Source organism: Toxorhynchites rutilus, chromosome 3 (assembly GCF_029784135.1).
Source record: "Toxorhynchites rutilus septentrionalis strain SRP chromosome 3, ASM2978413v1, whole genome shotgun sequence".
Classification (NCBI taxonomy): domain Eukaryota; kingdom Metazoa; phylum Arthropoda; class Insecta; order Diptera; family Culicidae; genus Toxorhynchites; species Toxorhynchites rutilus.
The window spans coordinates 294251862-294265857 of record NC_073746.1 but is presented as its reverse complement, the minus strand read 5'-3'; the positions used below and the strand labels follow the sequence as shown (position 1 = coordinate 294265857).

The following is a 13996-nucleotide window of genomic DNA, read 5'->3' as shown; positions in this document are numbered from 1 at the left end:
CAAACCGAAAATTGAACTTCTCTGTAATGTTGCTATTGTGTATTTTTCAGGCTTCGTTGGCATTTATTTGAAGAAGAGGGTATGATTGAATGAAAAACTCCAAAAAATATGCTTTTGTCGTCTTTATTAAGTTTTAATAGTCATCTAAATCAGCCTCCTCAAGACAGAGTAATTTTTGACACTCCAACACAAATAACGAAATTCGAATTTTTCACTCTTATTAATAAAAAGTAAGCAACTGAATATAATTCATGGAAGTATAAGGAGCTATAAAATAACATAAAAGCGTATTAATAGATTGTGTTTTCATTGGAGTAAGAATCAGAACATTGCATAACTGCATGCTCGAAACAAACATATTTTTTACATTTCATGCAGTTGTTGCGTGTTTTTCGGGTCTTTTATCGAAGAGAAGAATGTATAACGACCTTTTAGATAATTATCAGATGATAAAGATTTTGGAATATAAAGTTTGCATATTTCTAATATTCTTATGTGCTGTATTCTTGGTAAATTAAGAATTAATGCTTTTTTTAGATGGGGCATAAAAAGATGATATAAAAGGATTTCTAGCAACTTCCTTTTCTTTTTCTTGTTTTCTTGTCGATATTGTTCAATATAAAAACAAAATCCCCGAAACTGTAACTGTTAAAAACTATTATAAGCCACCGATTAGTTTATAGTTTACTGTTTACAATTCTTCCACAAGTGAAATTCTTTCACAAGTGTGTATATGTATGACCATTATATTTAGCGAATAACTATACGAAAGTCAAACATTTATATTTTGCTTTTGAACATATGACTCTAACGACGAATAGTAAAATCCGTTCAATCCTGTTACAAAAGGGACTAAAGGGACTGAAATCAAATAAGAATAGTCCGATAATGACCTTATGCATTATATTCAATAAATATTCCACGCCACTAACATTAATTTTTACATTTCATTCAACAATATTCTAGAATATGAAAAAAAAGGCACTTGTCCAAAAAAGTTACTCCTATACTCGCGTCGGTGTGTCAGACCGAAAGTGTTAAAAAGTGGCACACGTTCCCTTTGTACCAACACATGCGATACGCTAAACGATGACGAACGACTAATAACAAAGCTAGATAGAATCGCAAAGTCGTAGTGCTGATATTTTCTGAGAAATGAACGAATTATTGATTTCTCGGTCTGTTAGACCAATGCGCGAGTATAGGAACGTTAAATACACAAATGTTCGGTATATATTTGACAAAATGAATGTCCATTATGCCTTTCTTACAGAAACTCCTTTTCTATCCACAAATAGGAACATGTGGTGATGACGTGGAAGTATAAATGGATTGGTATGAACCGAAGTTTCTCATCTAGCTGCTTTTGGGAAATTGTTTTTTTTTCAGGCGGCACAATTGTGTTCAGCACAGATCTGAATTTAGAGTTTGGCCGTAGGTAATAGCCTCTCATAATAGATGGTTCCCTGCCTCCCACCAATCCTGGCTGTCAATTCGGGCTTGATCATCGGGTGATTTTGCTAAACGTTGTCTTCTTCAATCTTTTTTCATCACCAGTGATCATCCACTTAAGGTCGATAATGTTGCGATTCAGCCGCGATTCGCAGATGGAAATTCGAATGACGGTTGTTAATATGTTATCGATCCGTTCGACAGTTGGTCGATCAAAGCCTGGTGCAACTTTGACTCCAAAATTACGGGACCGAAATTGATAAAATTAAATTTGCGAGTTGTTGGCTGTCACAGTATCAGAACCATACACTCTAGTCTCCTTTACAGCCGTCTGGATTGCCTTTCCGGCTCTATCGAAGTAAAACTGTAAATATGGCGTATTTTCATTTTTTGGTGTCCATCTGTGATTGTGTGTCTTGATTAAGGCCGAACGACAATGAAATTGTTAGTCAGCAGCCGTGTCACCAAACATATTAGAAGTGTCACACTGAGTAACACCATGCGTTTCAGAGCACTTCATCAATATTACGAAATGATAACCTCGTAATTCCAGCACTGTTAAATGAATCAAACGGCAAACCTTGACAATTCGCAACCGTAGACCCCGGACCTCACTATTCGATCGACTCACTTTGGTCAACAACCTATGACAAATCGCCAATTCCTATCCTTCGGAACAACCCTACCTTCGGTTTGGACAGCGAGGCGAGCGCGAGCGTCTATAGTTGGGAGAATGAGTGACCACAAAAACTTAAGTTATGTGCGCACGGGCAACGATCGCGTGCTATTGCCGCAGGTCAGAGAGCGTCAACCAGTATCCGAAGATCATCGCCATCATCATCCTCACCTGCTGGTGGAGTGTGTGTGACTGAGAGAGAACGATTGATCTCTCCCAGAGCGGAAGCATCACCGCACCGTCGCCATCATCAACTATCGATGTAACTTTGGCCCACGGGTTTTATTCATCATTTCGACCTATAGCCGGTTAGTGTTCCTCTATCGCGACGTTAGGACTCTGGCAGAGGTTCAAAGCAAAGGGGTATAGAAGAGAAGAAGGAAAATTAAAAAAAAAAAACACAACAAATGAACAGGTACGCTAAGAGTCCACGCAAGTCGCGAGTTTGAGAGAGAGAGCGAGAGTTTGGCATTTTAGTTTGGTTTTGTCGTTTCAAACCACCACGAATCGCTTTGTATGCACACAAAGCACGGTCAGTGTTGTTTTGGTGGTTGCAGAGTTCGAAAGCTCTATCGGGGGAAAAAAAAAGATACTACTAAGTGCGAACGTGCGTGCGTTCAGCAGCATCCGAATTTGTCGAGGGATCCGTGATTATCGCGAGCGATCTTCTTCGGAAGTTTCGCAAATAATAATGAAGAAATACTAGCGCCAAAAAAAAGAATTAGATTGAGTGTATGGTGTACAGATGCTAAGCTTTTTGTGTGCTTCTATTTAGCTGTGAGGCTTTGAGGAGATCTCGATCAGTCGTCTTATTTTGATCTTATTTTGCATAAGAAGAAATACCTCGTGCCGTTGTGTTATCATGAATAATTAAACGAAATTCCCATATCGAGTGTTGGTCGTCATAGTCGTCGCGGAGTCGTGAAACCGGATTTCTGTTGCATTTGTTCGGAGAGGAGTAAAAGTTCAACAACTTTCGAAACTGTGCTGTCAATGTGCAGTGAAAAGGATATTCCGGTTGGCGAAGCTCTGCGTTTATATTACGACACATCGTCGCAGTGGTTTGGTTTTGTTCGAAAATTACACACGATTGTGGAAGCAATATTAGTGAGTGATCGGTCAGTATCGAAGATGGAATAAAAATAGATGTGTTCAAACCAAAAAAATTAAAATCATTCATCGAAAATGTTTTCCGTTGGGATGGTGGTGTAGCCGAGGATGTGTTGTTGATCGGTTCATTTTTCGATTCACAATCCAGCAATATTTCCTTGCGCGAGAAATCATGTATTTTCTTCGATTCTGCCATAGGCATCAGCGGCAACGCGGTGGAAGTGGTGGCGGGAGCGGTGCCTGCTGCAGTGTCTATACGAAGATTTATGAAGGTTAGTTGTGGGTGGTTGTCGATCGCGGCAATCTGCGTCAGAGTCGATGTTGGTGTTGTTGTCGTCGTGTATATGTCTGTATGTCTAATAAAAGGTGAGTTTGACTCATTCCGCAAATAAGGAATCGTCATCTGAAACATGCCGTTGTTGTGATTTGTGGATTTGTGCTGTACGCGTTTAATGTTTGTTGTTTGTCTGCGGGGATTGTTTGTTGTCATTCTTCCCCATTCCCATGCGAATCGTTCTCAGAAGAATTATTATTATCATAGAAAAGAGCGGCAAAATGTTGTTTGCATACTATCTGCTACTCGTTAACATCCGGTTGTAGTGCACTGACTGACTCAGATATATGTAACTACAGATAGCATTTCTGAGCCTTGTTGTTCTAACTTTCATAGCTGACATTTGACGTGAGCTGTCTAGTTCGTTTGCCATAGTTTATCAGTTACATTTTTACATAGTTAACCAGTTGCTTCCAGTAATTAAAATGGAATTTTGTTTAATTGCTGAACACGGTTCAAAAAAACAAAATTCCATATGTTGTCTAACAAATTTGTTTTCGTTTCTGAATATATGCGTAAGATATTTGAAGTTTTGTTCTAGTTTGAAAATGTGCTAAGGGTTTTTCCGATGAAACGGGAATAATCTGAATTTGAGCAATTTGCGTCCTTTAGGTGGTTTATGTAGTTTGTCAAGGGATCATCAATCATCTACGGTTTGCGGGTACAAACCATGGTCTAAACACTGTCGGATATGTTGATAAATGTACATCTTTTGGTTTTATTCTCACTTCACCTTGACAGGCATGTGTGCAATATGTGGTCTGAAGTATACGATGAGTTTTGACATATTTGGATTCTTCTAACATGACAAGAATCGGCTCCAAAAAAGAATATTTATCAGGCTTTTTGTGTTAGCTCTCCGTGGCCAAGATTTAATTGTTCCATATTCCAAACTTATCAACTATGGTAGTAAATTTCCTAAACGGTACAAAATAACCGGACACTCGCGGTTAGTTTTACATGAATTATGATGCGGTTTACTATTCGTCATCCGTAATCTGATTTATAACTCATGCTCATGATAGATTGTAAGCTGCTCTGCGTTAGATTCGTTTGCAACCCTAACAAATATGCATTAATTAATCACCTTCAAATGAAATTACAAAGACTTTTATTCAACGAGTTTTTGAAACTGCGTGCATGAATTATTTAACTTTTCCTCTCCTCAATGTCTGACTTAGAAATCGCAAGCTTTTCAAAGTTATAGAACGAACATGTTCATTGTTCGCTCTGTCGCTGTATGGCAATGCTCTGTTTTAGGGGTACAGGGCGGACTTCATTATATACAGTCTCGGAATCTTTTTCACTGTATATAATCGAATCCTGTATATAATCAAGTCTAAAAAATATTTTTTATTCGTTTTTTATGCATATGTTTTTGTTTTTTTTAAATATATAAGAAGAATTTTTAATTTTTGATTCATCCCCTTAAAGTCAGAAAACATCTTTCTCATATGAAAAAAATATATTTATCCTGATTCTCTCAGGAGGTGATAGACGATCATATCTGATTAATCCTTCTACGCATATGTTCGAATTTAAACAATGACAGAGTTATAGAACTTTTTTTTTGTTTCGGACTCTGTTGCCTCAAACTGGCTCTACATTGAAAAGTACACTACGGAAGACGATTCGGATGCTTCCATTTGAAAGATGAGAAAATTCAATACAGGATATAGTAGTGGAACATCTAAATTAGTGGATTTCAATAAATTTCGAAAGTGAAAAACTTTAAAGTTAGTTATATTTAATGTATTATTAGCAGTTTTATCTCAAAAAATTCATTTTTAACTTGATTGGTAGTTTTGTTCTTTATCGCAAATTATGAGACCCGTTTTTTTAATTTTTTTGTTAGGGTGACCATTTCCATTTTAGGGTGGTACAAAAAACCATTTTTACGCATTTTTGCCAAAAATGGTTTATTTCAAAAATTCATAACTTTTGAACTACTAGACCGATTCAGATGATCGACATATCAAATTAAAGCCTATCACCTGGTCTTTTTTGAAAAAAAAATACTATACCTGCAGAAAATTTGAATTCTGCTCTCGTTATTATTGATTGTATTCGTTTTGTATTGTTTTCATAGTTTCGGGACCAAAGACGCTATAGTTTTTTATATTTTTTCTGGAAACTGAGGATTTTTCACACAACATATCTCGAAACCAGGGAACCGTTTTTTTTTCTTTTTGATTTATGATTTTTCAAAGTTAGCCGATGGTCCAAAAAATCATTTCTTTCCCCATTTTTTTCACTACAAAAAATCATAACTTTTGATCTACTGGACCGATTCAGATGATCGACATATCAAATTAAAGCCAATGAGCTAGTCTTGTTTGAAAAATATTACAATATGAATAAAAATGGATTTTGTTTTCGTAATTATTGATTATTTTTGTTTTTTATAGCTTACATCGTTCGAGGACCAAGAGCGCCATTTTTTTATATTTTTTCCTGAAAGCTGAGCACATAATATTAGGCTGTCAAAAAAGTCCTGCGGTATTTTTTTTGAATTTTTATTTGTTCATAAAATTAGTTACAATCATCTGTTTTAAGTCAAATATGCGCCGTTTTGTTCGATGACTTGTTCCCAACGAGATGCCAACTTCATAATACCCCTGTTATAGAAGCTCGCTTCCTTATTGGCAAAAAACTCGGATAGCCAAGGCCTCTTTTGTGGCAAACTTCTGACTACCTAGCTCGTTTGCCATGGGCAAAAACAGGTGGTAGTCACTTGGTGCAAGGTCCGGGCTATACGGCGGATGCAAAAGAAACTCCCATCCGAGCTCCCGTAGCTTCTGGCGCGTCACCAAAGAAGTGTGTGGCCTGGCGTTGTCCTGATGGCGGCCTCTGTTTATCAAAGATGGCCTCTTCTTCATGAGTGCTACCTTCAAGCGGTCCAGTTGTTGGCAGTACAGGTCCAAATTGAGCGTTTTTCCATAGGGAAGCAGCTCATAATAGATTATTCCTTGACAATCCCACCAAACACACAGCAGAACCTTCCTGGCCGTTAATGAGGGCTTGGCCACCGTCTGAGCCGCTTCAGCGGGCTTCGACCACGACCGTTTGCGCTTCACGTTGTCGTAAGTGACCCACTTTTCATCGCCAGTCACCATCCGCTTCAGAAATGGGTCGATTCTGTTGCGATTCAGCAGCGATTCACATGTGTCGATACGGTCAAAGATGTTTTTTTTGCGTCAACGTGTGTGGCACCCATACATCGAGCTTCTTTGTGAATCCAAGCTTCTTCAAATGGTTAATAAAGGGTGTGTCACATCAAATTGCATCACGGAAAAAAACGCTGTAGAAATTTAATTTTTAGGAATTATATCTTCAGCTTTCGCTTATAATCAGACAAGAGTGTATAGATCACGTTGGCCATGGTTCACTGTCAATTTTTCGTAAATTTGGAAAAATGTCCTCGAACGAAAAAGAGCGTCGTGAATTAATCCTGTGCACTCATTTCGAGAATCCGGAGTTGTCACATCGGGACATCGGTAAGATGCTGGGAATCGTCCAATCCACGGTCAGCAGAGTACTAAAACGATACTTCGAGAACCTAACCATCGACCGGAAGGTGAAGAACGGCAAAAATGGATGCTCCGTCAGTGAAAAAGATCACAAGCGCGTAGTTAAGCAGTTTAGACGTGATTCGAGAAGTTCGGTCCGGGATGTCGCCAATAAGCTGAATTTGTCAAGTTCATTCGTCCAGCGGACCAAGCAGCGGGAGGGCCTGCGTACATACAAGGTTCAGAAGGCTCCTAACCGCGACGAAAGGCAAAACATGGTGGGGAAGACGCGAGCCCGGAAGCTGTACACCGAAGTGCTGACGAAGCCGCATTGCCTGGTAATGGACGACGAAACCTACGTCAAAGCGGACTTTCGTCAGCTGCCGGGCCTGTTGTTCTTCTCCGCAGAGGACAAATTCAGCGTTCCGGAGGAGATTCGCAAGCAGAAACTATCCAAGTTTGCCAAAAAGTATATGGTGTGGCAAGCGATCTGCTCTTGCGGAAAGCGGAGCGCCCCCTTCGTGATGACCGGCACGGTAAACGGGCAGGTTTACCTTAAGGAGTGCCTACAGAAGCGCTTACTACCACTATTGAAGCAGCACGAGGGCCCGACCATCTTCTGGCCGGATCTCGCTTCGTGCCACTATTCAAAGGAAGTGTTGGAGTGGTACGAAGCCAACGGGGTCACCTTCGTGCCAAAGGAAATGTACCCGCCCAACGCGCCGGAGCTTCGCCCAATAGAGAAATATTGGGCGATTATGAAGCAGGCCCTCCGGAAGAACCCAAAAGTTGTCAAATCGGAGGCGGACTTCAAGAGAAAATGGATTTCTGTTCAAAAAAAAAAACTACAACCTGACGTTGTACAGAACCTTATGGGCGGGGTAAAGAGGAAGGTGCGAGCATACGGGCTTGGGCTCGAAGTATGAATAAAAAGAAAATGTCAAAAGTTGTTTAATAGTTTTTATTTTACTGTCTAAAATTTTCAAAAGGATCGGTCTACTGGGCGAATTTCTACAGCGTTTTTTCCGTGATGCAATTTGATGTGACACACCCTTTAACGGTTTGATGACTTATTCCCAGCTCTTGGCCGATGCTACGGCTGCTACTATGCCGGTCTTTCTCGGCTAATTCAGCGATTTTGTCGCAATTTTCGACGACATGCCTTCCGGAGCGTGGCGCATCTTCGACGACCTCTACACCAGAACGAAAACGTTGAAACCATCGTTGTGCGGTGGAAATGGAAACTGTATCGGGTCCATAAACTGCACAAATTTTATTGGCAGCTTGAGATGCATTTTTGCCTTTGTCATAGTAGTACTGTAAAATATGTCGGATTTTCTCTTTATTTTGCTCCATATTTGCGACACTATAACTCACGAACGACTTAACCAAATAAAACACTGTCAAGGACTATATTATAGCGCGCAAAAAATACCTTTCCAACAAGGTCGTACCAAAATACCAACCAACATGACTCGATACAATGAATACAACTAGAACTACGCGCTTACAACGACACCTCGCGGAAATACCGCAGGACTTTGTTGACAGCCTAATATATCCGAATACCAGAGAGGTGTTATTTTTCGTTTTTAAGTTATGATTTTTCATAGTTAACATGTTTTCAGTTTTCGTTCAACATTTCTATGCGACTAGACTGGATGTATGTGATTATTATCCAATAAATTGGCAAATGTGTTATTTTTCCTAAAAAAACTAGCAAGTAGGCTAGCTAGTATGTTAATTTGATATGTCGATCATCTGAATCGGTCCAGTAGTTCAGAAGTAATAAATTTTTGAAGAAAGTCATTTCTGGGAAAAAAGAGGAAAATGATCGGGTAACGTTGAAAAATCATAACTCAAAAACGCAAAAAACGAGGCCTTGATTTCGAGATTTGTTATGTGAAGAATCCTTAGCTTTCCAGAAAAAATATAAAAAAACTATAGCGTCTTTGGTCCCAAGACTATGAAAACAATAAAAAACGAATACAATGAATAATAACGAGAGCAGAATTCAGATTTTGTGCAGGTATAGTATTTTTCCAGGTGATTGGCTTTAATTTTATATGTCGATCATCTGAATCGGTCTAGAAGTTCAAAAGTTATGAAGTCATTTTTGGCAAAAATGTGGAAAAATGGTTTTTTTTTGACCCCCCTAAAATGGAAATGGTCACCCTAACAAAAAAATTAAAAAACACGGGTCTCATAATTTGCGATAAAGAACAAAACTACCATGTTTGACGAAAATCTGAGAACCACTATATCGGTTTGGCATGGAATGGCTGTATGTATAAATTATCGCGATTTTCATGCTCTACTAACTTTTTTTATATTTAGAAACATGTCAAACGCGAGAATTTACACACAAAATTTTACAAGTAGAACATTATTTTTTTCAGAAGTCTCCACGCAAAAATGCCTTATATTTCAGAAACGATAAAAGATAGAAAGTTGACGTCTTCGACAGAAGTTAATATTTTAATAAGTTCTGAAACTATGTCAAATACATTATATCGCTATCTTGACTTTAAACAAAATTAGGATCAGTTGTAGTTTTTCCAAAGAAAACATGAAAAAGTTGTTGTTAGAAAAACTTCTTCCCTTAAAAGTGACCATTTTCCGATGTATGAACGACTTGTTGAAAATTGTAAGGGCTATTCATATAATTTTTCTCAAAATTAAAAAAAATACGTTTTTGAGGAAAATAAATTAAAATTTTAAAAATATTTTTTTTCGGTGATTTTTTTTTATAAATTGTAGTATAATTTTATGAAAATTGAAATCATTTATTTTTTTGAGTTATAATTTTTTGTAAAAAATCAAGATTTTTTTTTTCCATTTTCAAAGAGCATTCTCATTCTTTTTTTTTTTTTTTAATATGTGAAGTATGAAAAATTACTTGAAAGACCAATGTGTTGTCGAGTTGGCCTTAAATTCGTCTATACCTCTGTAAAATCACCCATTATTTGTTTCATCTGCTCACCCGATTTTTTTGAAACTTGGTACTTATGACAGAAACTACCTAAAATCACAATTTTCATTATCATATGATCAGTTTTAATTAGGGTAAATGATCTTGGTTTGTCCAATTTAGGGTGTTTTTACGCAACTAATAAATGCAATTCGATTTATCTTCATGAAATTACATATAATCAATATGAGTTTCTTCTTCTTCTTCTTTTTGGCTTTAAGAGGGTTTAAACTTTTCAGTTCATTCGCCTCTACTCAATATGAGTTTGGGTTTGTTGAAAAGCCCCAAGTCTCTAATTGCTAATACTACTACCATAAAGCGTTGGAATTATTCAAATTTTTATGTTTTTTAACGCTTTTTCTCAAAGAGAAATTATGATCAGGGTTTGACCACATCTGATCATAGTTTGTCCAAAAACTGATCATGGTTTGTCCGGTTTTAGAAATCACTATTTTTGAATGAAAAAATTCGAATTTTCAAGTAGATGGTTGCATTTAGTTTATTGTCATCAAATTGATCCATTCATAATTTAGGCTTTCTTCAGAATATTGCCTTTTATTGGGCATTTTAAAAGTGTTCACCTCAACACATTCAACATAGAGAAACTTTATTTCTGCCAGAGATCGAAATGCTCGCCGATTTGAGACGAAAAACATCCATCCACAGAGAAAAATAGCTGAGAATATAGGAGGCGAGAGAATGTTATACGCTCACTTCGATTCTCGCGAGAAACGCAAAGCCGATTTTTATTTTTCGGTGAGTTATGACTGCCGAAAAATGGTTTCATTTCAATGACTCCTTGATGCCGATAATGATTTTTCACTTCTTCAGTACGGCTGAAAACATGCGGCAATATTGGGTTTCATCGTGAAGTGAACATGAGATGGAGTATTATTTGTACAATTCAAACGCTGTCCAAATGCAGATCGTTTGGACGCTGCTCTAACAAACTAATGTTGGTAAAGTTAGCTTTGATTTTTCGCTCCATATTTTCAGTACCAAATGAGAGACGAAAAAGCATTCTCGTTGAACTTCCGAGATAGAGATTTTCCACATCTCTTTCTCCCTGAAAAAGAATTTTCGGTGAAAAGTAAGAGACGAAAATATCAACAATACACGGTTCATCGAAAACTAGATTGATTGTAGAGATGGGCAAATCAGCTCATCATGGTGAGCGGCTCAGAGCCGTTCAGCTCATACAAGTGAGCTACTCATTTGGAACAGCTCTTCAGCTCAGTTGAATTTTGCAGTTGTCCACACAATTGCATATGAAACGTAATCACCATGGGACATTGCATAGTGTGCATTTTTTAATAGACGGAAAGCAAAAAATAAACGAATTTAATTCGTAATTGTACAAAAACTAAAACTGATATGAATTCTAATAATATAATATACAACAAATACTGTATGCTGAAATCCAACATAGAAGATGCTTAGGATATGCTGAACTTAAACAACAGAAAAACCAGCAGTAGCCAAATAGAATGCCTCCAGGAATATTGGCCGAGACAACGTTTTTTGAAAAAAAAACCATCGAGATTTTGCTTTTGCATCCGAGGATATAAAAATAAATCCACTAATAGGTGCAACGAGAAATAATTATTCGCGATCACAAAGGTAACAAAAGGACCAGTATCAATCATCAACATTTATGCCGGGTGGTTTTCTGAATTGTTTTGATTCAGCACGCGGAAATAAATGTATGTGTTTCCACAGTAATGTTTAAATAACAATGTAATATATTAAATTTATTTACAAGCATATAATAATGTGTATTATTTTGTTTGGCCATATAAGAAAAATTTAATGAAGTAACGAACGATTGAATATCTTCAAAACAAAAACCTTTTTTCCTATCTGGCATCTCTGCTAAAGCTAAAGTACGAAGAGGGATACACGAAAACAAACTGACGTCATGCCATGAAGCGCGGGAGACGAAACATTCTTTCGCGTCTCGCAATTCACACTCTCTGCAGCTTTTTCGCTCCACAGCTATGCAGCTCAACAGCTCAACAGCTCAGCAGCTCAACAGCTCTTCAGCTCAACAGCTCATCAGCTCATCAGCTCAACAGCTCAACAGCTCATCAGCTCAACAGCTCAATGGCTCATCATCTCAACAGCTCAACAGCTCATCAGCTCCAGCTCCGTAATGAGCTGATGAGCTGCGTTTTTTTTATTGCGAGCCGATCCGAATCCGTTCACTATGATGAAGCGATTCGAATGAACAGCTCATGAGCGGATGGCACATCTCTAATTGATTGACTGAATATTTATCGCGCAGCCGAGCGAGAATTTCGATCTTTGATTTCTGCTATGTGCGAAGGACACAATAAACAAACTGCAGCGCGCCAAGCGGTTGCCATAGAAATCATGTGGACAAAACAACATTAATTAATTGGACAACTCATGATCAGAACTGAAGTCATCGAAATGCGTTAATTTAATGGTTCAGCTATGAAAATCTGATACAAATGGTGTGCAAGCATGATGTTCACAATATTTGTGAGTGTTATAATCCAGAAAAAGTCTGATGTGCTAAATTGAAGCATTCAAAACAGTGGACAAACCATGATCGTATTTTCGACTGGACAAACCAAAATCATTTACCTCACGACTGATTTTTTAAAAGGGCGCAATGAAAATCTTCAACCTTTTTTCAAAAAATCGTAGATCAAAATTCAGATGTCTGATTAAAATTTGATATGTGACAAAGAGATATAAAAGTTTTTCATAATAAATTTTATTTTTGAGAAAGATTTTTAAACAGTACATTTAAAGTGTTCTTTTTCCTACATGGTTTATTTATTTTCTCACTACTTTGTTAAACATCATATTTTAACCGGACATCTGGATCTTGAGTTACGATTTTTTTTAATAAAAGTTTAATGTTTCTGAATACGCCCTTATAAAAAATCAGTCGCAATCAAAATTGGTCATATGATGATGAAAATTGTGATTTTTGGTAGCTTCCATCATTTGTACCAAATTTTAATAAAATCGGAGAAGGTTGCGTCAAAATTTACCGATTTTCGGCTGATTTGGGGTGGAATTGCTCTATGTCTTCATGTTAGCGGTGCTTCTGATCAGCCAGACCATGTGCCGTTGAATTTGAGTGTTTCCAAGTATTTTTTCACGGGTTTGACAGCGTGATGCCGATCGTTGTCATACTTTAGAATCACTTTTTCGTGTCTCTGCACGTACTGTGGTCACTTGTCGGCAAGGGCTCGGCTCAATCTCATCAATTGAATTTGACACCGCATTATCGTTCTGGATATGTAGGAATCGACTAGCACTTACTGCTATAACTATTTGTTGACAAACAGCGGAAACTTAGTTGTGGAATATATAGAACGAATCTCGCAAATAATAAAATAAGCACAAAGCACTTCAACATACTATTGGAAAACTTCACACATAATTGTCGAAGATTTGAATTTTAGTAAACTATACAGTACCGGGTTGCAAAGTATTCATTATTAATCCGAAGACATTTTTCATGAAATAAAAATATCGAGCTCTAAAAGCGCTCAAACTTCGCGACATTGTAGGAATGTTGTTCATTAAGCGACGAGAGAAATCTCTTTGCAATCTTCGCCACCATTTTTTTAAAATTTTGGCATTCTGAAGTATTAGGTCATTTTAACAGAGCATCTCACTGATTCTTGAACTTGTAAGATTGTCAAAATTGTACTGCCTCGCACAGATACCACCACGACATGCTAAATCTAATCTTGGAAGAATTTCAAGCTGAATTGGAATACCCGTAATACCCATAGTAGTCTTCGTCGTCGTTTGTTCTAACGTTTGTGCTACATGATATGTCAGTTGCGAATGTCGCTTTGCTGACAGTACAACACCGTTCAGCAAATAGGAGGCAGCCCGTGTAAAATTTCGCTAGTGGAATTTAGGTTTTTCAGTCGGAATATTTTGGATAATTTAAT

At 37.6% G+C, this 13996-nt stretch overlaps 1 protein-coding gene across 5 annotated transcripts in view; it reads left to right on the top strand.

The window, feature by feature from the left end:
* The first annotated feature begins 2402 nt into the window (after positions 1 to 2402).
* Positions 2403 to 13996, top strand: part of LOC129775388 (tyrosine-protein kinase CSK) — a 114661-nt gene continuing 103067 nt past the window's right edge. The window contains exons 1-2 of one of the 5 annotated variants that reach the window (XM_055780085.1): positions 2403 to 3246; positions 3437 to 3510. In XM_055780085.1, the coding sequence (XP_055636060.1) occupies positions 3122 to 3246; positions 3437 to 3510 (199 nt within the window). In that variant the 5' untranslated portion in view covers positions 2403 to 3121. The other 4 variants (XM_055780087.1, XM_055780083.1, XM_055780086.1 and 1 more) reach the window with 4 other exon arrangements.